The 24,407-nt window shown below is 34.0% G+C and overlaps 1 protein-coding gene across 1 annotated transcript; it reads left to right on the top strand.

Moving 5' to 3' along the window:
* The first annotated feature begins 263 nt into the window (after positions 1-263).
* Positions 264-24,176, top strand: LOC108728218 (uncharacterized). The gene is made up of 3 exons (XM_018456676.1): positions 264-336; positions 12,610-12,870; positions 23,604-24,176. The coding sequence occupies exons 1-3, from the start codon at positions 264-266 to the stop codon at positions 23,933-23,935; spliced, it is 666 nt and encodes a 221-aa protein (XP_018312178.1). The 3' UTR covers positions 23,936-24,176.
* The last annotated feature ends 231 nt before the right edge of the window (positions 24,177-24,407 follow it).

Genomic DNA, 24,407 nt, shown 5'->3' with positions numbered 1-24,407 from the left:
TTTCTGCACTGAACGACGTCCGAGGAAACTGCGATCGTACAACTTCACGAAATCTTAGAGGTAGTCACGGATCGGACGCTCGCAACCCTCATGCGACTTGTGAACAACCCCTTGGGCGAACAAGGTCTCTGAGCGTGAAGCCATAAACGTGAAGCGAGAAACTTTGGAAACCTGTCGGTTTCAACAGAACTCCACGAGCATTGCTCACCTTTCCGTTCCTCTCGAGAGGAGACTTCGTGATGTGACCGATTTCAGCGACAAGCATGGAGCAAATCGAGGAAACACAGACGCTTAACAATTCCAATTCAGAGTCGACCGCGTTACGGGCACGCGTTTGTGAGTCGCTGTAACAATAGGAAAACCATGACCGAGAAGCGCGATTGTCTCCCGCGAGCTCGCGCGTATCATTCGACCGGAGGTTTTAATATCGAATCTCGAAAAGAGCGATGTCTGCCTCACGCCTCAGCGTTTCATTGCAGATATTTCGAGCGCGCATGCAAATGCGATGCATAAGTTAGCATAAATAAGGGTTGCTCGCGTGCATCGGCTGGGGGGTATTAAGACAACTGAGCCTGTATTGAACGTGTCTCGGAAGAGACGTTATATATGCAAGATCAAAGGATCTCTCACCTTAGAATGCATTCAAATGAAACCGAATTATTTTTTTTATTCGATACGAATCTTCATTTGTAAATCTTATAAAATTTAAAATTTAGTTTTATGTGATCGAAATATATATATCGGAAATATATTATATCTTGCCTGCTTCGTTCTAATTAATTCTCCTATTAATTCTCGACACAAATTAATTACATATTATAGAAAGCTCGAAGTACCCTTTTAACATTCAACATTCGAATTTATTGAACCTGTTATAGTTAGAATTTGCTATTTAATCAATGATAGTTTAATCACAATTGATGATTATTTGACCTAATTATTTTCACCATATATTATATATAGTTGCGGATTACGAATTAAATGTTAAATTTATGTGTAATGATAATCTTTAATCGCTAATTTAAATACTCAGCAATTTTACTCGGTGATAATTTGATTGCATTTTGTCCAATTCAATACCCGACGAATTTTCACCTCTCATTATAATGCCGCTTCGTTGTCTCTTTGAAATGAAGTGACGTTGCTTGAAGATGTATAATTGAAAATGATAATGATATTCGTGAGAACTTCAGTTCTCTCTCTCTTCGCCCGCATGTCGAAATTTGGCGTAGAAGCGAGTAAATAAGCGCTTTCGGAATAAACCTGCGTAACTAAAACAAACCGACGTCGACGTCTTACGTGAGATAATAGTTCCCTTGATATCAACGCAGCGTAAAATGTGTGCAAATTAACGTCAGTTTTGTTATAACATTCTAATGAATTCGTCGCTGCATTAAGTATTCATGCGCTGCATATTTAACAACCTTCTTTAACTATTGTTACTATGCACGAACTCAGAAAAAATACATAAAAATGATTACTTTTTTAAATTAAACTTTTACATTTGAAGAGCATGTTAACAAGAAAGACGGCGCGAAATCATAAAACTATCTATCTTCTTATATTCCTTTTTCTCATCACGATCATTATACTCGAATTATCTATTTTATATTCTTTCTTCATGTAACTGACTACATTTTGAACTATATTTTTTCTAAACAAGTTTCTACCGGATTTTAATTATGGATTTTTTGTAAACTTTATTGCTTTTGACATAATGATAATTTTTTAATATCAAATCATCTATTCATTTCTTTAAAAAATTAATTTAAAAAATCAATTTGATATATTTCCAAAAAAAAAGATTCAACCAGAAGAATGTAACTAAAAAATATGATTTTACAGATTTTGATGTTGTTTAGTCTCACATCGTTTGCAATAATTTATTTTTTAATTTATTCATTTTATAAATTCGTAAATAAATTATCAGATATTTATTTTTATCTATTTTAAATTAAGTATAACAAATATTAGATGATGACAAATCAAATAAAAATTTAAAAGAAGTTATTTGGATCATGTAATAAAGCTCATTTTTTATAATCATTTGAATACATTACAAAATTATTTTATGCTCAAAATATGCAAAAAATATTCCTTTTAAGACTATTAAAAAGATTGATATTTTCATCTTTTTTCAATTACACTTTCTCTCTTAATATCCAGAAAATGACATTCAAGTATTATGCAATCACTACTCTGTATAATAATTATGTAAATAATAGCCACATAATCGTATTATATTATCGGCTTTAAAATAAAGTTGTATTTATTTTACATATGCCTGGGGAAATGGGGAAGTATACAGTGATCGTTTATCGGTGAACGATCACTGGTGCACCTATTCCGAACAGTGTTATACGGCTGCAAATATACCTAGCAATGGAAATGCGTCGGATTATGTACGAAATTATATACGCCTCACGTTCATAGCCGTTCGATTTGATCGAGCGCATTGGTCGCTCCGACTCCAACTCATTGTTTTATAACATATATAATTATAGGAGCAGATTGCAATCGACGTAGCACCTCTAACTGTGTAGAATGAGAATTTCCGTTTCAAGCTATCGTTAATTTGCAAAATTGATCGATGCAAGATAATAATAATAGTAATAATATTAAGAATAATAATTTTATTTTACTTTCATTTTATTGCAAATGTACTCTTTTGCTTGTACTTTATTGCAAAATGTACAACTTTGTAAAGATTGAATTTAATAAAGAAAAACTGTAAGTGACAGAATAGTACACATGTAAATGACAAGACAAATTATTGTTATGAAGCCAAAGTACAAGCGAAGTAACGCTCTTGATAGCGCTTATAATTTGAGTCTAAAAACACACGTCCATACATTGTTATGAAACACACAACATATACTCAGGCCCGGTTTTTCATTATCTACTTAATTTATGGTTGGGCTAACCTGATGTTTCACTCAATGGATTTCATCCATGACATCATCATAAATGAAGTCTATTGGATAAAATATCAGGTTAGCCTAACCACAAATTAATCAGATAATGAAAAACTGGGTACACTCACACACACATACACGCGCTGTGTATGATCTTCTGCTTACTTGTGTCTGTATGAATATGTGTTTGTTGAGGTTTGTTGCATATGTAAGCGCTTTACATATGCAACAAACCTCAATAAACACATATTCATACAGACACAAGTAAGCGGAAGAAATCACAATAAGACAAAGCAAGCGATAACAAGCGAGTCTACTGAGAAGCAATCCAATTTGATGAGACAATAAAATAAGTACTCAAAATTGCGAAAAAAAGCTAGAGAGAATAAAGATTTGATGAAAGGAAGTATAGCATATTTTGACAGCTGGGTAGTAAAAAATCATGTCGATGCCTAGCAAAACTGTCGAAATATCCCGAAATGTACGTTAAGGAGGTTTGAGCAACACGTTTTTATAGATTATTTATTTTATTTGTTATTAGTTTTATTGTTATAAACAAAAATTTTTTAAATAATAAAAATCTAAATTTTTTTATATAAATATATTAAGTACTAAACGTGACTTATGCAAAGTTTCATTGAGATTCACCAATTAGTTTATAACAAATAAATATTTTGTTTATTTACTGAACAATTAATGTCTGCATCTCCAACTTTACATAAATATTTTTGAATTCATATAGTACTTATATAAAAAATTGACATTTTTATCATTATTTTATAATACATTTTCATATATTTCTATTAGAGTACAAATTTCGAATAGTAAAAAAGTGCCGGATAATACCGGATACTTTCCGGATATCCGGTGCATCTCTAACTATTACTAATACTATAATAGTCTAGTCATAATCGTAATTATAGTAATAGTTGTAGTTACAATTGTTACAAATACCAAACAATTTTTCTCTCGGTGTATCGTTTTGAAACGAATGGCAGTTCCGAGAAAACTTTATATAACGTCGTATGAAACGACGTTTTACGCGCGTTTCGTTTCATCGCTGTGGTTGCATGCCCGAGCGCATATTAAACTGTTACAAAGTAAAATTAGTTTGATTAATTCAAGTCGTCGGCGGGCTTTGTCGCCGATCGGATCGATCCACAAGCACGTTTTGTCACGCTCGAGAAAATTGCGATGCATGAAGAAGTAACGCGCCATTTCCGTGCAAACTGCCGCTACAAATTACATTCTTGTTAAATCACGCGCTCTCTAATCCGACTCATTAGGATAATAAAATGCACTTTGACGCGTGACGCGGATGTAATAAATGAGAATAACTGTTCAGTCTTTATTCTGTTTAAGTGCGAATTTAAGGTAAGAAATTCTACAATCGTAAGAAAAGAACGCAGATTCAAAATATGTCCGTCAACAATAGAATCAATTTTAAATCCCACGAGCTGTATGCGATAGAGGTTTAATAGTGTAATGTTTTACTTTCTACGTGTTTTTCATTTAGTCCGTACGAGATCCGTCGAATTTCGTTCGCTGTTTTTGTTATCGTAGGCTGTGTATGTTATAATAAATTCATGGGTGACTGAAATGTTATTGACTGTGTAAGAGCGGCTTGCTGCAAAATACTAACAAACATGCATCGCAGTTTGAAATTCAGCTGTCAATCTTTTGGAGAGCTCGGTTAGGAAGCTATTGGTAAATGATTAAGTAATTTGTTAAGTACGTAAAAACCCCTAAAATAGGAAATAAAAATGCATCGAAAGCTCCATTGTTCTAAATTATAATGGATAGCCCGTGAGATCATAAATCATAGTCTTTTGCATTATTTCAAGAAGGAAGTAATTAAAGTTAAATGATCCCACTAGAATATTGCAAGCGCGATTATTGCAAAAAATTTATAATGGTAAATAGATTCAAGAGGATAAGCGGCGGTCGTTGAGAGACCGTCAACGATTCGCGATCGACCTTCGTATCGGGATGAAAAAGGGCTAACTGTCACCCACGCCGTCGAGGGAATATCGATTTAAATATAAAAACGATACCGGCGGAAAGATATACGAGAGGCTTACAGTATCTTGACAGTCTTCTTCGTTTTTTCATTTTAAGCTCGCCGTTCCACCGAGACTGGGGTTTGTCCTATGGACGGTAGGGCTTGTCCTATGAACCTCGAGATTTCTCTCTACGCTGTCCTAAGCCATCCGTACTCCCGCACTCTCTTTGTGTTTTGTCCAGTACACAAGAAACGTCCGCGAGTCGATTTATTTTCGACGGACTGTAAGAAAACGTGAGGACTAGGAAAAATAGTATCTTTAGAAGCACTAAAACAGCGCATTTTAATATATAAACATGCAGCTTGCTAAATTTTACATCTTGTAGAACGAGAATTTTAAAATGTTATCCTGATAACATTCCTATTTTGATAATGCTTTAATATTTTTCTCTTTTCATTTTGTGTCAGAAAATGACAAAAAATTTTTACTTTCAAGAGAGAAGCTATTTCTGCAACACCATTTTTCAACACAAGTGTGAATAGTTCCTTTCGGTGTATTTTTACTTGCTGAATACGAATTCGTTGGCCAAAATTGGCTATCACAATTTTGAGAAAAATGGCATCAAAGAGGCTAAAAACGATTATTTTAAGGGTCTTTATGACATTGTAGCTTCGCTGAATTTTTTCTAAACGTCGTTAATATATTAATATTATAATATTGAAAATATCAAAATGTATTTTGTTCCATTTTGATACAATTTTTCATTTTCGAGATATAGCAACTTGAAAACACCTCTCTTTTATATATGGAAAAGGCATTTATTCCATCTTAATCCTGTATTATACCTATATAGGAAAAAATATAAGTGCTTTTGTACTTACAAAATATAATAGGATCATACCAAATAAAAAAATAATATAAAATTAACAAAATACAGTATAGAAGAGACTATAATCTTATCTATATAATTTAAGATTACAACCTTCCTGTCAAATAATATTTTATCAATTTTATATTGCTTCATGATTTAGTATATAATCTGATTATACTTTGTAAGTACAAAAGCACTTATTTTCTACATAATTCCAGTATTACGATGAAACAAAATGCTTTCTCCACGTACAAGGACAATAATTTCCAACGACAAATCACACCGAAACGAAATAAGAATAAAAGTAATACTTTCGCGTGACATTAACAAAATTTAGAAAAAAAATTTTCTGGCAAAGCTACAATATCATAAAAATTCTGAAAATTGTTATTTTTAGCCTCTTTGGCGATTTTTTTCAAAATTATGATGTGATAGTCAAATTTGACCAATGAATTTGTATTCAGCAGGTAGATACATCGGAAATCGCTACACCCAGAGAAAGATTTCTGCGATTCAAAGAAATGTTTCTTTGCTATACGATTAAAGAAAAAAATTTCTTTGATTTGAACGTCATTTTTTTAATCGAAGAAACTTTTTTCTGAGTGTATTCTCTAAATTTCTCAGCATAAAATCTCATTCCAAAAAAATTAAAATTGAAAAAGAGTGAAAATTTTACACTTTTTTTTTAATAGTGATAGTATTTGAACTTTTTTGGAGTGAGATTTTGCTCCAAGAAATTGAGAGAGTATCTCATGTCGTAGAAAAAGGTCAAATTTTATCGGACAGTATTATCAATCGTTTGGAACTCGGATGCTATTGGAACCTCAACATTTATCTTCGTGGAACATAAACCACAAATTGATTGGGAAATTAAGTTATCTCGGCAGACCTGAGACCCTGTACATAAAACTACCGATAACGAGTCAATGTACGTTCGAACGAGGTGCCGAATCGATGAGAGGCAAATTCCCGTGTTTTAATTAAATTCCTTTTGTACAGGCACAGCAATGTGACAATTTATTTTAAAATCGACACCCGCTGTAACTACCATAGAACCGATTTACTTTCTGTCGTATGACGTTGCCACGTGTTCACTATGGCTTTTAATATTGACAATCACATTTGGTTTTGACGCTATCAATTATTCGAAACTTTTAGACGATACTTATACGTAAAGAAGAATAACATTTAAAATAACATATCTATATACGAGTATAACAAAATATAAATAAAAATAACATGTAATAAGACTGGAAAATATCGGTATCTCTAATTTTTAGTATATTTGATATAAAAAGGAACATCTGTTATTATAACATATCATACATATATTTTAACGTAGCAGCTATTTATCACAACATGACATATTATCGTTGTTAATGTTAAAAAATTTGTTTTCCATCATTGGATAGTCAGGGAGAGGAAGACGAGATACGTTACGTTGCCGAAAGTGGAATTTCATATCACAAATGTCACGCTGTAAGAATATTACAAATTCAGAGTTCAGTCGCGCGGGGAATTTAATAAAGACATAAATACAATAACGCGCCGCACGTGGGAAGTCGACCTTACGCATTCTTTTTTTTTCCCCACTTTTTCCAATTTGTGATCGTGCGCCAGCCCAATTTTTACCGCTCGTCTCTCATCCGTCGGAGAGGCGTCACGACGCGAACGACGACGAGCGCCGTCGAAAGTCGTAAAGATGCAAATGCACCGTCTCCTGGAGAGATTGCCAGCTGTCCCGAAACCGCCGGAGAAACCCACTCGATGAATTCACCAGCCCTCTCGATGCCTCCCTGAAAGCTATGTCCCGCGGGAAACGTGAGCCAGGCTCCTCAATTCGCAAATATGTATTACGAGAGGCGAAAGGGCAAGTATTTCGGAGATGGTTTGGAAAAGTACGAGCGTATACTTCGAACGTATATCCCTGCTTCGTATATTCTCGGGATATTCCTCGCATAAACCCTATAAGGTACATGCTGTTGTTGCGAAAGAAAGAAAGAGAGTTTTCGAAGTGTGAGGAAATATACGAGCAGCGAACCGAGTTTAGGCAGTCGAATATATATATTTTTTGGATGGCTGCTCTCTCTTTCTTTCACCGCGTGATCGATGAGGCAACTGAAACGAGGTGGAACTCGGAAAAAACACGCGTCACGTCGCTTTTCTCCTCCCCTTCCTTTTTTTACTATTTCGGAAATTACCCGCTATTAGCGTACGCGTACGGTAATTTACCTTGCTACTAATTACTGCAATATTCTCGTGAAAACGCTGACGTTCTCGTTACGATAGCGAATGCATAAGTCACGAAGCGCGTCCGTGCCGGGTGTCCGGTAGTGTCTAATAAACGAAAATTTATCCTCGCGCGACGCGCCGGTTTATTTGCCGGCAATTTTACCCAGCATCGTCGTGTCGCCGTGCCCAGACAAAACGCATGTATATTATTCGGCTTGTAATTATAATTTGCGAATTTGTGCAGGGTCAGCTGAACTCGTCGGTAATTCCTTGGACACCAAGAATTATTACACTGAGTACTCAACGTGCTTCGTATTAATCGTTAGTTTTAATTATGGGTACTAAGTAGGAAGAACGAGGTTTCTCAAATGCAAACGTAAAATAAGTCAGCTCTTAAAATTAAAAAAACATTTAAATGTATTGATTCCATTGTTTGTTGCAATTAGTTATAATAGTGTTAATTATAAGTATTAAATAGGAAGAACGAGGCTTCAAACGCAAACATAAAATGAATTAGCTCTTAAAATAAAAAAATGTATTAAATGTATCGATTGCCCCCCATTGTGAATTAATTATATAATATAGATTATACTATATTTTTATGTGAAAAGAGAAAGAGGATAAAATCCTTTTTGTAAGTGTCTTTAAATAGACTTTTGCGCAAGTAGCGCGGATTTAGTTTGGCAATGCGTCGAGCTTAAAATCGTTGTGGCCTGGCGGTGGTTTTTATCCGATTTTATGCGGCGAATCTTCCCACGTGAAAAACTGCTGGTTAAAATAAATGAACGTTAAATCTACTAAAGGGATATAAGATTATTCGGAACACTGGGCTTTTAAAGCCCTGCGTGATTGTTATACCATTTCACGTCGGTGATGTGCTTTCAATTCGCAAAAAATACATTTATTACGTTCGCGTCGTCCGAAATGTCACGGTGAATATATCAGTCCGTCCAACAAATAATATAATTTTTTATTACCGAACACATTGAATTTTATGACCGCAAAACCTGCAAAATTTTCATAAATTAATAGAAATTATATTGAAAATCTAATAATTAATAAAATGAAGCTAGCAAACAATGAAAGATGAGGTATGTATACATATACCAGAAAAGGCTTATTAAAAAAACAAATTAATATAAATTGTCAAATTAATTATTCATTGAATTGAAAGAGATGATGAATTTTTTATAATATATATTTAATTAAATTTATCTCTATAATTTCTTAAACTTTTTTATTCATATATTGTACTTATTATATTTTATGCGTTCTTATATTTTTAATTAATAATATTTCACAAACGATTCTCTTAAATCTTATGGCACATTACGGGAACATCCACGCTGGATCAAAATTTATAAGTGTCTTTCATCATAGTTTAGTGGCTAATCGGAAATGTCCAAGGGAACGTGTAACGTAATCGCGTTACACGTGATAATGGCCGCATTGGCTGCCAAATACCAATTAAACTTTTCCAACTACTTTCGTAACTTGAATGAAGGCTTGTGTTTATCCAACCATTGTCAGCGATATAAATTACAAGACCAACGCGATGATGATGCGGGCTATCTATCGTGAGCGCTTTATAGTTTCATCTTTTTCAAGCTAATAGATACTGATTAAACTTTCCTTAATTTCAACATACGGCTATCTCGGCATTATATGTCTTATTTACAAGATTGAATAATAAAGCAACTCGGCGAAGTTTATTATTGGATATATATTGGGGTTTCTTAAGACGAATAAGAAGCGACATAAAGGCCAACAAGACAAGCTTATACAAACTTTAATAACGTAGTCAGCATTTTTAAAAGTGAAGAAAACTTCGTAAAGATTCTTGTGCAAAATTAAAATTATCTCCATTATCTTTTCTTATCGTTGCCTCTTATATACCATTAAAATATCATGCTGAGCATATTTAAAAAATTTGATAGAGTCACATACATTAGGAAAAAAAATTTAATTCCTTTAACAAAACTGTTTAGTAGAGGCATTTTTTAATAACCAAGCAACAACAACCAAATATTTAAGTTATATAATAAAAGATTTGGTTGTTTCTGGTCAATACACTTTTTAACTTTTTAAATAAAAATATTTCTTTATTCTCTAATTAAGCAGTTTAGTTAGAGTATAAACAAATATTTTGGTTCGGTTTATTTTAAATTTTACAGAACAAAACAGTGTAATTTACTGTTATACTAGGAAAAATATTTTGCTAATAACAAAATATTTGATTAAAATATAAAATATTTAACCGCAAACTAACCTGTTTTATTACTTTGTTTACTTATAAATTAAACTATTTAATTGGTATAAACAAGTATTTTTGTTATTTAAAAAGCTGAAATGTATTGAGCAGAAACAACTAAATTTTTTATTATACAACCAAAATAATTGGTTACTGTTAAAAAATACTAGTTTTGCCGAAGGCGCTATATTTTTATTTCTAACGTATAACTCTACAAAAATTATAAGAATTTATGAGAATTTTTTATTTTTTATTCATTTTTTTCTATAATTTAATTTACTAATTTTCCTAATTCCGAAGAAGAGAACAAAGTTTGTACGTAAATTCTTTGTCATCATAGTTTCTGGTTTTCAACTTTCCGTTTAATAATAACATCGTTTGCACGTAGTAGTGACATTTGTTAAAAAAAAGAAAGAAAAATAACACAGTTTCAAACAAACGACCGCGATTGTTCATGCGACGAGATTCCCACGAAACGACAATTGAAATTTTTTGCGGGCTATTCGACAAAGGCCATATTTATTATCTCGTTAATTTTAATCCCCCGACCACGCTGTGTGACCCAGTATCACATACACCTCAACGACAATGATTTACGGCGCTTTTCCGGTACAATAAAGCAGAGATTTGTACGCACGCGCACACATACATGCGCGCAATATGCGCGTATCTACTCAGCAAAAACGAAAACCGTGTCTACTTTTATTTTGACCATTTCATTCGTCCGTACAGAGTGCTTCAAAATTACCGGATGTCATTTTCGTTGAAGATTTTTCGATCTGTGAAAATGTGGTAAGAAATGTCGAATGTCTGCATTTTTCGAATAACTAATTGAGCATAAAGAAATTTCGACAAATTCTCTTTCTCTCTCTATAAGAGTCTAAGAAGAAAAATGACAAAAGACTAATATGCACATAGTTAATAAAAATACGCATTTCGCGCATATCATTTACTATGAATATTCTTGATTAATCTTGAAACAATAAAACACGTTTGAGCTAGACTGAAATTCACTGGTATCGCAAAGACAAAGCAGATAGAGAAGCCTTTATGGACCTCGGACCTCCGCAAAGATTATTATAGTCATTGTTCAACGACGGAGAGTTCCTTAGCTGGTTCCCGCGGGCAAAACCGAGTATCGTACCATCTAAGCTCAACAAGTTGATAATCTGCATCACCGCTGTACATCAACTTCGGACCTAAGCGCTTTCAGTGGGTACATTAGCATCATGTTTAATATACGAGTGAATTGAATAAACAATTACCTATGTTTGCACGTAATATGACTTTGAGCATAAATTAAACCGACAGTTAAAGCGAATTTTCTCCCTAAGATAACGTAAGAGGTAAAAGCTGCATTTATTGCATTCCAGTGAGAATTGGCCTTTGCGCTTTCTGAAGATCGAGTTTCTTTACAAAATCACCGTATTACACGAGAAGAATTGTCAAGATTAGCTTTCATGAGATACCCTGGGACCGATTTTGTAGTCTGCGCTATTCAACGCTATTATTACTGCAACGGAGATGAATAGGCGTCTGATATTCTCAGCATTTTGTTGAGACTAATTCTTTATATGCTTAACTTTTGGCCTCTCTACTTCTCTTAAAGCATCGGTCAACGTCACTAGGGAGAGTCACGAGTAAGATTGACGAACATCTTATTCCCTTGGCGCGCAATGTTCGCAACTATTATATAATGTTCTATTTAAGATTCGCTGCCGTTGTTCATCATAAGGCCCGCGAAGCAAAAAGTCGGAATTGCGAGATCGATCAACACTCTGGATAATGAAAGATAAATCCGACAAAAATATATGAACTACTTTTAAGTGAGATTCAGCATTATCCGGCACAATCCGATTAAAGGTCTAAAAGATTTCACGGAGATATAAAATCGAAACGATCGAGCTGAAAAAAAAAAAGAAATCCGACGCGCATTATGTCGATCGGAATTCGACGTTATTCGGCTCTCGACGATATTATTTCCACGGACTTAATCACTAACGATCGCGTGGCCAATAAATTGTCGATAATTTGCTTTAAGCTCCTCACGAAATTATCTATATCTGCTTTCGCCGAAGTTACTAGATTACTCCCCCGCGCACATACTCGGTGTCTCCGCACTCTTTCTTCCGTCTTCGCAAGCTCTTTAACCCATCTAGAACCAATTTTTCCCCGAGCTAGAATTTTATCTTTTTTTTCCTCTTTGTAACTTTTTAATATCTCAAATATCCTGGAAATTGAGGCTCAAGTGGAAATCATGTTTGCGGAAAGATATCGATTTTTGTCTACTTAGCGCTTAGTAGGTATATGTTCCACTCAATCATGCGATTTTTTCAGGTCAATTTTACGAAAACATTTCATTACAGATAATGGGCAAATGGTACGTCGTAGAAGTGCTGCAACACAAGATCGACCCCACAAAGCCAGTGATGACCAGCAATGTCGTTGACTCTTGTCCGATTGTGAAGTTGAAGCCGTTTGAACATTCTTCGTTGAAACTATGGTGGAGTGAGGAATCTGGAGACCTGGAATATACCTTCCGGATACCAAATATTAGCACGAAAAAAGGCTTATGGCGAAACATGTACTTGCAGAACGGTAAATTTTCATATTATTTTGATTCTCGTATTTATATGTATATATATGTATATATATTTTCGCTGTCTTACTTTTTAATTTTGAAATATCTTATTATCGCATGGAAAGAAAGGTTTTGCTAAAGTATTTAAAAATTTAGCTAGATACAGATCTAGAAATAATTTTGTTGAACTATCAAAACAATTATTAGGACGCTCAAACTGGTTCAAAACTTTTTCTAGCACTGCTCATCATGCTTGTGCGTCCTATACACACAATTATTTCAATCGTTCAAAGTTATTTTCAGATTTGTATCTAGTTCAATTTTTACACTGAGAAAAATGTACTAAATTTTAATAAATATTTATTTGAATAGTACCAATCAACATTTACTTACAGTAAATATTTGCTCAATAAAAAATTATAGTTAAATCAAAATGGTTCATGTACTAAATAAATTGTTTTTATATTTAAGCAAAACTTATTTCTGTGCGATGATGAGAAAACATTTCTTTTCATAAAGAATAGTTCTTATTACGTTCTAATAGTTCTCATTTCAAATAGTTTTTATTACGGTGTTAAATAGCATCTAATTGTGAGCATAATTCAACAGTGCAACATTGCGATTTGATTAACAAGTAGACGATGGTTATTCTCGGTTAGAATACGTGCATTAATATTGAAATCAGATGCATTAATTATCGGTGATGCAAATTAATGCGTTTGTATTGTACATTTGACATCCGCGCAATGAACCCTGTAAACTAGAATCTGATGCAAAAACATATTTGCATAAGGAGCAATTGCACAAAACGAGACTTGTAATAACATTTGGCGAAATTAGGATAACACGGTTTCACATTATAACTTCTTTTAGACAAATCAATTGAAATCGAACGGGTGAGTGGGTGGGCTTTACTTCTCTATATCTTAATCGAATCTTTCAGCATTCCGATTTTCTCGATAATTTCGAAAGTATCTCGACCGTTCGTTCCAATTATATGACAAGTTACGGCTCTCATCGCGATTGATTTTCCATGTTACACAGTTAGCCGAATTAAGAAATCTTTCGTGATAAAACTGGGATTCTTAATTTTTCAATCACCCTTGAGCAGCGTTTTGCCCAGACGATCTTTTGCCAAGTGTCTCTTTAGAAACGAAGAAATAAAATTACGAAGGACTTTTCAAAATTACAAAAAGGAAAAATGACGAGCAATCTCTACGAAAAGCGTATAATAATTTTAACATACGATTCACAACTTTATTATATCTCGAATAGTTTTCCGTGAATGGACAAAATTAAAACTCGGTTTTCGTTGGAATTTTCCAATTTGTCTCAAATTGTGACGAAAACGTGTTGCGCTTTTGCACGTCTCGCATTAGTATTCCTTTCTCGTTCTCTTCCTCTTCTCTTTCTCTCTCTTGCATGCTTCGAATTTTATCGATTTATTGTATAATAAAATAAAATAAAAATTACAAAATTTTGAAAGAAATATGTAACTAACTGATAATAAATCCGAATTATCTGTCTATTGAAACGTTACTTTTTTTATAAGTTTAAAAAAACGACTTGATGATCTCTTCTTTAAATATGAATATCGGAAGAAAAATCATCAATGTGAAAGGATTAAAGAAGTAATCAAAATTTTTGATATTATGTTATTGAAAAATTAGAATTTTCATTTCGTATGTTTATTAGAGCCTCTCTGTTTCAATAACAAAGAGCTAGGGAACCACATACATCCAGTACGTAAACTTTGGTACGGAGTTGAAAGTTCTTTCGAGGGTGATTATCATAAGCTATTCCGAATAACCGATCATGCCACGCTTACCGGACGGGTGTGGTCGAAAGTTTCAGGCAACTTCTCACAGAGAAGTAAATTGGATTAACTATTCGGTCGGGTAGATCACGCCTAAAGTTGCATTGGCATTACGAACGTGCCATTAGGCCGGCGGCTCTTAAGATAGATATGCGCTTTGAATGAATCGTCAAACGAAGACAAACACCTGCAAGGAAATAGGAACATTTCTCTATCATGGAAGAATCAATCGGAATTTATTCCTCGACGAGATTTGCATCGCGAATCTCGAGAGAAGCTGTAAACATGAAGGAAACGAAAAAAGGAAGACTATGAAATCAGGACAATATAGTATCTACATAAAAAAGGATCTAGTATTCTAAATCAAGCGTGCTTCTTTTTATGTACGGATTTCTTCAATTCTGGTATTGAAAGTTAACACAATTAGGTAATTATTAAAATAATGAAAGAATAAGGTAATTATAATAATAAAAAGATTAATTAAAATGATTATAAATCGGACAAAAGAACTAATTATATCTGTTCAATGCTTTAGGAAAAAGAAAATTACAACAAAACGAAGTAATATTATGGTAAAAGTATTGCAATAGACTGATGATTGAATAGTAGAAAAAAATAAAATAAAATGAATGGAAACAGGTTATTGCACTCGTTCGGTATTCAGACTGACTGATAAAGATTTCAAAAAGGAAAGAGATTAAATTGGTTCAACAAAATTGTTTGGCTCGCTGGATACTTTCTTCAACTTCGCCCTCTTTACTATGTTTGCTTCCATTGGGGGATTAAAAGCGTAGAGATTGAAGTTTGTTAAGTGAAAAGCAGAATGCTGATTTCTAAGATCTGAACGAAAACACGAAGGTAATATTTCTATAAGGGAAACAATTGTTAATAATTAATTACTATTATATATATTATTTTAAAATCTATGAGCATCTTGGATATATCTACCTTTTCTAAATATAATATATTACATGTGGACCTGTATGATATATCCTTCGAGGGGGTAATCACTTAATGTAACCGTGAGAGTCCCTGAAATCATTATAAAATTCATATAAAATTCCGATGTTTACATATGCAACTATAAGAAATAATTGTGTATAATATTAGATAAATTATTTTATCAAATGACTTCATATATAGTGAAGAAAATTATTTGTCGTCGGCTGAAATCATCTGAAATCAAATGAAATCATGTAATCTGTGGAACAATATTTCAACTAGTGGTTACCTTCTCGTGATCCTTTCTCCAACCAAATTGAAGTTGGTGAAATCACTCAATAGTACAAGAAAACTTCGATTATCGGAGCTGGAGGATTCGATGTAGTTATTATCAGCACAAAATGTCCAGATAAAACGAACATAAAGGAAATATTAAACAAGATAATTCTCTCCTTTCAGATGGAACAACTAAATCGCGTATCAATGTAACTCGGTAAGACACGATTCGCCAACGACAATTAAACTCCCAAGACGCGCCCGGCTAATGATCTTAATGAATTCGTGGAATCGTCCGTGTGATTATCGGTTAACCGTCAGCCGAGCCGGGATAGGATTCAGCCGTCGTAAGCCGGCAAAGTCGAGACATCCAATTACGACTGCCGGCTGTCGGAGAATGACGGGGGACGCGAAGAATTCGTCGCTAGGCGCTTCTCCGAGGAGAAAGCGCTCGTCGACGTGGAAAATAATTTTTCAAAAGTCGCACGGCCATCTGCTCTTTCTAATTTCTTTCCGGCCGACTCTGCAAGTTCTTCCCTTCCTGCTCTTCTTTCTTCTCCCCCGGGCAACCACTCTACCGAGTAGCTTGTCTGACGTTATTCTTCGCTATCGGCCAACAGCAAATACGGGATTCTGTATAATAGCGCGAGCAGATGCGGAATGTAATGCGGATTGAGGTTTCTCCGGGATTTCGTTTCAGTTCGCCTGCCGGAGTATACTAATCCGAAAATCAAAAACGATCCGAACTGCCGAGGATGATATGCCGCGGCATCGTGAAACTGCAAGAGTGCATATACCCGATTGATGCACGAACGTTGTTTGTGAAGTCGCTGGAACTTTAGGAAACGACAGCTAACGAGTTCGCTCTCATACTAATCCTCTCGCGAATGAATCTTCATTCGGGAAAACGACGTCTCTCTGAAATGAGCGACTTCACGTACCTTTAAAGCAAGAAGATTGTATAAAGCTGGGTTGTTCCACCTTCCGATATAAACTTTAGCTCACTCTCTAACTCTCTTACTCTCTTATGTGCGTGCTCTTACGCTTTTACTCTTTTGTTTATCCATTAGATAAATTATTATATAGTTTATCCGAAGATGGAATAACCGATCCTATAATGTCCGTTTTTATCAATGTAGTTCAATTTTAATCTTGGTTCAACTAACTCTTCATCTTTTTCTAGTTTTAAGAATGAAAAAAAAATGGAGAGTAAGTTGAATCGAGATTAAAATTAATGTACATTGGTAGAAATGGCCATTAGTTTTCTGCTTTTAAGATAAAAGTGATAAATACACGTCGTTTATAATCGACATGCAACGTAGATAAAAGTGCTCTAATAAAATTGAAAAAAAAAAGAGTAATTATTAAAATTTATTCCTTTATCTCGTTATTCACCTGTGTTAAATTCAATATAATAGACTTTTATAATAATTCAATATAATAGACTTTTACGAAAATTTTAAAAATTCAAATATATTATAAAAATCTCTTCTTTGACCAATTTAGAATCGATTTTTCATTAGTGAAACCTTAATTGATCATAAATCTTCTTTGTAAAGGTTCTAATTATCTCTTTCAAGCAAGAATGCATTTCTATTAAATTACTGGAGAGCATGTTTTAATTTTGACGTTTTACCATTAGAAAGTACTCGTTAAACCCAATTTTGGCCTAGTATTTCAATATTGAGGCACCAGAAAAATTCCGACGTAATAGAATTCCTAGGAAATATCTTTCTATATCATAGAGAAAAAAGAGGAGGAAGCGAGAAACAATAAAATCTCGAAATATTTTTACTTGCATATACAAGTGCGACAATTGATTATTTTTCACATATAAATATGGAAATAACTAAAAGCATGTACGTGTGTGAATGATAAAATTTACCATATGGTTAATTAAATTTGGAGACAGCGTGCTGGATAAAAAATAAAAAAATAATAAAAAATACATGTCAAGTATTTATCTGACAAACAACGGGCTTTTAATAATTCAAAATATAATTCTGGCTCACACAGAATTTTAAAATTACGTGTCTTGAATATTTTGCTGGGTAAAATTACATTCGCACATACGCACATACGAATGTTTGATTATGCAAAAGCTGTGAAACGTGTTGCATCTCGCGTTATTTTCCTTACTGTAAAAAAAGAAACGCACGCGATCAACGGTTACTTTTTCGTGCAACATAAGTGACTTTATTACGGAAAGTTAAATCAATTTCGTGCATTAGCCGTTCCTTGAGCCGGAAGCACTAGCACTGCGCGAGGATTCGCCCGCGAGAATGTTTTTGCCGTTTTACGGACGACGCGGAAAACTTTCCTCCCCGACATCTTCCTTTCACCAAATTTAACTTCCCCCGACTTCGGCCTCCAGGAATCTTCTCATCAGAGCTCCAGCTGCCGTACTTTAAGCATTAAAAACGAAGATCCGGGGTAGTTTTTCGCGATGGAATTTATAATTCTGGTACGACGTACTTCGCGGCTACTGGACGGGACGCTTGACGAGACAACGAGGAGACCCTGGGGAGACTAATGTATGGATGTAAGTGCTGCCTACTCGAGATCTAATATATAAACCCGGTCGGAACAACTTTCCAGAGAAGATAAAAACCTTCTTATACTTATACGACCGACCTAGTTTTCAAACTCGGGCAAAAACGGACAGTTTTACTCTTTCTTAAAAGTTGTGCGAGAGAAGATTATACATAAAAGCGCTACATAATCAAAGATCGCGTAAAATTCAATTAAATTTAATAATGAAATAAAATTTAATCAAAATCAATTTAAAGCGTGGGGATCTGTTTTCAAAATCAGCTTTTGCTTGATTGAGATTTCATGATTTTTTTCATTATATTTCTTGCCTTAAAATATAATAATGTTTCAGTATAGATTTATAGTGGCTTTCCCGTCTTGTAAATGTTAAATTTTTTTTGTTAAAGCATATTTTACTAAAAACTAATTAAGAAATACATATAAACAATTGCATTGTACGTTATAATACTGTGATAAGGTAAAGAGAGAAAGAGAGGGACGAATGTAATCATTAAACTAATCAGTTAATTGATTTGCTTATTAATATACGCGATTGTTCATTTATGTAAGGCATACCGTTTAGCTGTTAATTTATAATTGTTTACGCGCATGGAGAGGAGTAAATTGCAATCATCGTTTAATTCACCGCTCAATTTAGAACAGCGATATACAGAATGACAGTTAGGAAAATGTAATGATAGTGCCGCGCTATATGAGAACGAATTTGAATAGTAATCAGGACAATGTATCGACTGAAGCGATTACGGCAATGACGATGCTGATACATTCGCGACATATGCCATTAGTCAATTACCATGTCGTTTTAATATAATTCGTGACATTGGCGCAATTGGGAAGAACGCGCCGCGAGTAGATAAACATCTAATTACTATCATGGATGTAATTATGAGGATCACAACGCACTTTCGATTTCGTTGCCTGCGCGTTATTCACGTCGCTTTGCTTAATAGCCGGAACAATCCAGTCGCAGTAAATGTCAATCGTTACCGTTTCAGTGAAGTCATTTCAATGAATTGCCAGGGTACGACAATGTTTTGCGGCAATGATCGATATGTTACATATGTACGTGAAACATCGTCGTTTTAACAATTTGGTCAACTTCAATTACGAGTGACCAATGTAAAATATTATATACAATATATATACGTATGTCTCGAATGTTTTCACTCGTTGCTCGTAATTGAAGTTGACCAAATTGTTACGCTTCTCAAGTGTGTGTATATCACTGTAAATAATAAAATGTTTAAAATATTAAAATTAACACAAAAATGTTAAATAAATAAATTTAAGAATACAATTGAGCTTTCGAGATTAAACAATAAAATATATAATCAAAGACAGGCGATTGAGAGCAAAAATTAAGATGCAGTTATTAAAGCGTTAAACGTTAACAATGTATTTCAAAGACCTTACAACTATACGATGACAAAAATGTTAATTTTAACATTTTTGTATGTCTCAGAAAGTCCACTATACGTCTTTAAGTTAAAATGAACATTTTATTTTTTACGTACTTATATATACAAGGTGGTCCTTAAATATTCTAAAAGATTTTAAGGAGTGATTTCTCATATCGATCTAAGATGAAAACGTATGTCCAAACCAGCTTAGTTTACAAAAATCAGGATATCAAAGAGTTGAAGGAAAAATTTTATTTAAAAAAAGAATATATGTCTTCAAAAAAATGAGTCTTCATACAATGATATTTATACATACAAAGTTTCATCAAAATAATCTGAACAGTTTTAGAAATTTTTGAAAACGTTCAAATTAATGTGAGAGAATCATCTCTTAAAATCTTCTAGAATACTTAAGGATCATCCTGCATGTATTTAAGAAGCGTAAGAATGTAAGAAAATTGGAAAGTCGTGTGACAAAACTTTTTTCGATACTTTGGCTTTAAAAAAGATCAACTTCGAAATTATTAAAAATTTATTAAAGTTACATTAAAGATTAGCAGTTAATCCGACAGATGTAGATCGGTCCCTCCGTTCTGTAAATAAGTTTAGTTGGAAACGTAATGGATGTTTCTAAATGCCGGTATTAAAGTGCTATCTCTAGTGAAATATTTCCAACATCGTGCGATGATCCTGCGAAATGTGGTACGCCTATATGCATCGCTTATGGTCGCTGCACATTGCGCATATAGATTGTACACGTGCTCGCCGTCTCGTCTCCGTATATTTCCCTTCATAACGTTAAGTGCGTCCTCAACTATGTAATGAGCCGTAATATTGCGTATTTCCACGGCGTATCCGTATATTTCGAGTCGTCACGAATGATCATCGAATCCGTTTGAGCTACCAAGCCAGCAAGTGGAATCGTAATCAAATCATTCAAATTTCGATTAGTCAAGTCTTGTATTCGCAGATACAATAATCGTGACTAAATTAAATATGTGGAAAGTGCATTAGTAAACATAGCAACACGGAAAAAAAAAATAAATTGAGTGGTACAGCAAATCTATAACTTACTGCGCGAATTCAATATCTGTAACTAAGAAGATTTGATAGTTTAACAAATCACTAATGTTATTCAGCTGTCAACTTTGCTACTTTAACATAGAAAATTGACTGTCTGTATATTACGACTAGATTTGCTGAATCGGTGAAGTTTTCAGTTGTATTTTTTTCCCGTGAAACAATTTTGCTAAAATATTCAAAAATTTTAGTAGATACAGATCTGAAAATAATTGTCGAAATCACAATAATTATTTAAAATGCTTTGATGACAATGCTGCGAAAAGCTTTAATATTCTAACAAGCAGTTTAAGCGTCACATAGTTATTTTGATGATTCGAAAATTAATTTCAAATCTGTATCCAACTAAAAATTTTAGATTCTTAGAATAAAACTTGTTCTTTCTGTGTAGTAAAGTACATACGTACTGTAAGACATGAAGAATAATGCGTGATAAATTAAAATAGGACTCGGGAAATTTTTATGTTCTATGTTCTATACATAAGGAACATGGTAACATCTAGCGTAAAACACTGATCGCACTTTATCCTGGTCAATTCACTTAGATCAAACATTTCTGCAGATTAAACATTGCACAGGTTGGAGTTTATGTCTTGGGGTCCAGTGAAGTGGTTGCAACTTACATTTGTCAAAGCCTCGACTTAGTCCATTAAACGTGTTCAGATAAAAGTGCCAAGTCCGTGATAAATGATCCTAAATTCAATGGTATTGTGCACTATTTGTTACTCGCTGTGGAAGTTTCTAAAGGAAACACTTTGGCTTCTTTGTAATTTCGTATTACTCGTATCAGCCTTTTTATTGCTTCGCAATGCTCGTACTCATTACCCAAGCTACTTAATCACTTCTTAAATACTATACAGAAATTCACTGAGTTCAAGAGGCTTAACGGCATATATCAATTTTGTGTAACACACTTTCATATGAAGTGTGTCACATGAAATTATATTATAATTTTCTTTAAAGAAAAATAAAAATATTGCCCAGAAATTTTCAAGTTCGCTATTTTTATATTTCTTTATCTTATAAGGAAATAAAATGTAAATGTAATTATAACGTAATACACTAGTAAAAAAATTTATGATTTTTATAATAATACAATTAAAATTTTTCGTGGAGTGTTTCGAACATCCCATCTATTAACTTGCGTATTTTTTATTTTTAAAACCGTTTTCACAATAATATAAGGTTACCTAAAGATTAAAGGTTACCAAGAGATTCATCAGTGAAATTCATTCATGAATTTCTTGGTAACCTTTAATCTTTAGGTAACCTTATATTGTGAAAACGAGCTTTAAAAGTAAAAAATATGCAAGTAACAAGTTGAGTTCAGAACGCTCCAAGAACAGTTTTAATTTTATAGTTACATTTTTTACTAGTATACTATATTACAGTTAAATTTACATTAATTACATCGTATGAAGTAAAGGAATGTAAAAATAATGAACTAAAACTTTTGGGCATCTGGATAATACTATTTCTTTTCCTTTTTTAGGTTTTAAAGAACACTATACCTTTAAGTGCTGTACCCCACCTAAAGGTTAAGCGATCAATACAAAACTTGAAAATGTAATAAGTTTTTAATATCGTTGGTATAGTGCAGTACACACGCGTACAGTGTGTAAAACAATATTTGCGCATCCTATCTTGTTTGAAAAAATTTTATACCAACAGGAAAGTAATATCATAATGTATTTTTATTACATTATGTTTTACTTACAAGGAAAGAGACGCAACTGTCCCCCTCTGATTTTAATGAGTTTTTAATATGTTATTCTCCAGACAAAAATAAGAGACACGTATTTTTTTATACGTGCCCATACGCACTTTTAGGGGGTGAAATACCCTTTTATAAAATTTTTTCAAAAAAAGAAACGAGATGATCAAATGCTTTTTTTATCCATTGTATACTCACGTATAGACTTGGATATAATATATATAAGTTATATTGTATATAGGACCGTAGCATTCTATATAAGTGAACTATATAATGTTTCGCCATATCAGTAAAAGCAGGAAATTGGAAAGTCAAGCTTTCGCTTGTTTGTTCGATCCTTCTTCATTATCGCGCTATCCTATCCTGACAATATCTTAGATGCCTATTTCAAAAAGCTTTACGCGCCAGAGTCTCATTTATCATTCCCGTCATTAATACGTACGTGTCAAATTTGTCGACTAAATCTAATTACCAGATAAATTTATCAAATATATCTCAGAATTCTTGTTTAAAAATCGCTAAAAATATTTACGTTCTTTAAATAAACTTGATAATTAGAATCTTTAAAATAATCTCCAGACGCGGAGAGTTTCAATTTTGTCAGTTTTTATCTTTCATATCATGTCTTTTCACGTGAAACAAAAATCCGTGAGTACAAAGTGTCCCCGCTTTCTATCTCGCATACTTTTCTTCCTATTTCACTCGAAAGCATTCCACGCAAAGATAAAACTACTTCGTAAAAATAGACTTGTCGTCGACAGACATTTATTTCTACAGTCGCGACAGTTCCGTTTGTACAAGAGATTCTACTTCGTGCAGCGGACGGAAGCTGACGCGAAAAGCCGAGGGCAGGAAATTCGATAGGGAAGGCCTCTTCCTCTTACCCTTTTCGCTTTCCACCCCCGCATCTTGCGTATCGCGTCCCTTCGCTTGCTTCTTTTAACCCGGTGCTGCTGATTTAATTTCCAGGTACCTTGGCGGAGAGGCCAAACTACATGCAGTTCGCTGGCACCGTGCACGTAATGAAGGCCGTCGCCTCGGACATGGTGTTGACTTTCTGCTCCCGGAGTCCCAACCATCAGCTCTATTCCCTCCTATTGTCACGCGAGCACACTCTGCAGAAGAGCGACAAACGAGGCGTTCATAATCTCCTGGCACGCCGCGGCCTGAAGATCATCGGCATTCGCGAGACTTGCGTGAACGGTGGCGCCAGATCAAGACGGAGCGCACTCGATGTCGTCGCCTGGGTGACCCTCGTCGGCCTGCTCTCGTCGAGCGTCCTCTTCAGATCCTGGCAGTAGTGAAATCAGACGGACGATCGATCGCGATCTCGAGACGCTCAGATCATCGGATCGCGCCCGACTGTGTCTCGGACTAATTAATGCGATTATACTAACACTTTGGATGCTGCCGCGCGAATAATCTCACAATCAGAACATTACGCCGAGTTAAGGAAATCCGTCGACTGCACTCGACGTACACGTGTTACGTTAGTTATGTATCTAACAATAAGATGTCTTCGCGCCGAATTAAATAATAATTTTCCCGTCGCGATATTCTGCGTAATTTAAGTTCTTGCATGGAACAATTTTTAATTACGAATCCTTCTTTCGAAAAATTTATATTATGATTTATTACTATAAACTGTTTTTATTAACTATTTTAAATTATTATTAAATAAAAAAAACAAATATTGTCTATGTGGTTACCAATCGTTACACATATTAACTTTTAAACGCCACACTACGGAAACAACACACTGATCAGTACAGG

The sequence above is a fragment of the Mycetomoellerius zeteki genome, unplaced genomic scaffold, assembly GCF_001594055.1.
Source record: "Mycetomoellerius zeteki isolate Tzet28-1 unplaced genomic scaffold, Tzet1.0 scaffold590, whole genome shotgun sequence".
Taxonomy (NCBI): Eukaryota; Metazoa; Arthropoda; class Insecta; order Hymenoptera; family Formicidae; genus Mycetomoellerius; species Mycetomoellerius zeteki.
This window is presented reverse-complemented; position numbering and strand designations above follow the sequence as displayed.

Excerpts from the sequence above, each read along its gene's own strand:
- LOC108728218 (XM_018456676.1), top strand. The coding sequence starts at position 264 with ATGGAGCAAATCGAGGAAACACAGACGCTTAACAATTCCAATTCAGAG. Across the intron at positions 337-12,609 it reads CGCGTTACGGGCACGCGTTT|GTCAATTTTACGAAAACATT; the intron begins GTGAGTCGCTGT and ends CGATTTTTTCAG. Across the intron at positions 12,871-23,603 it reads AAACATGTACTTGCAGAACG|GTACCTTGGCGGAGAGGCCA; the intron begins GTAAATTTTCAT and ends TTTAATTTCCAG.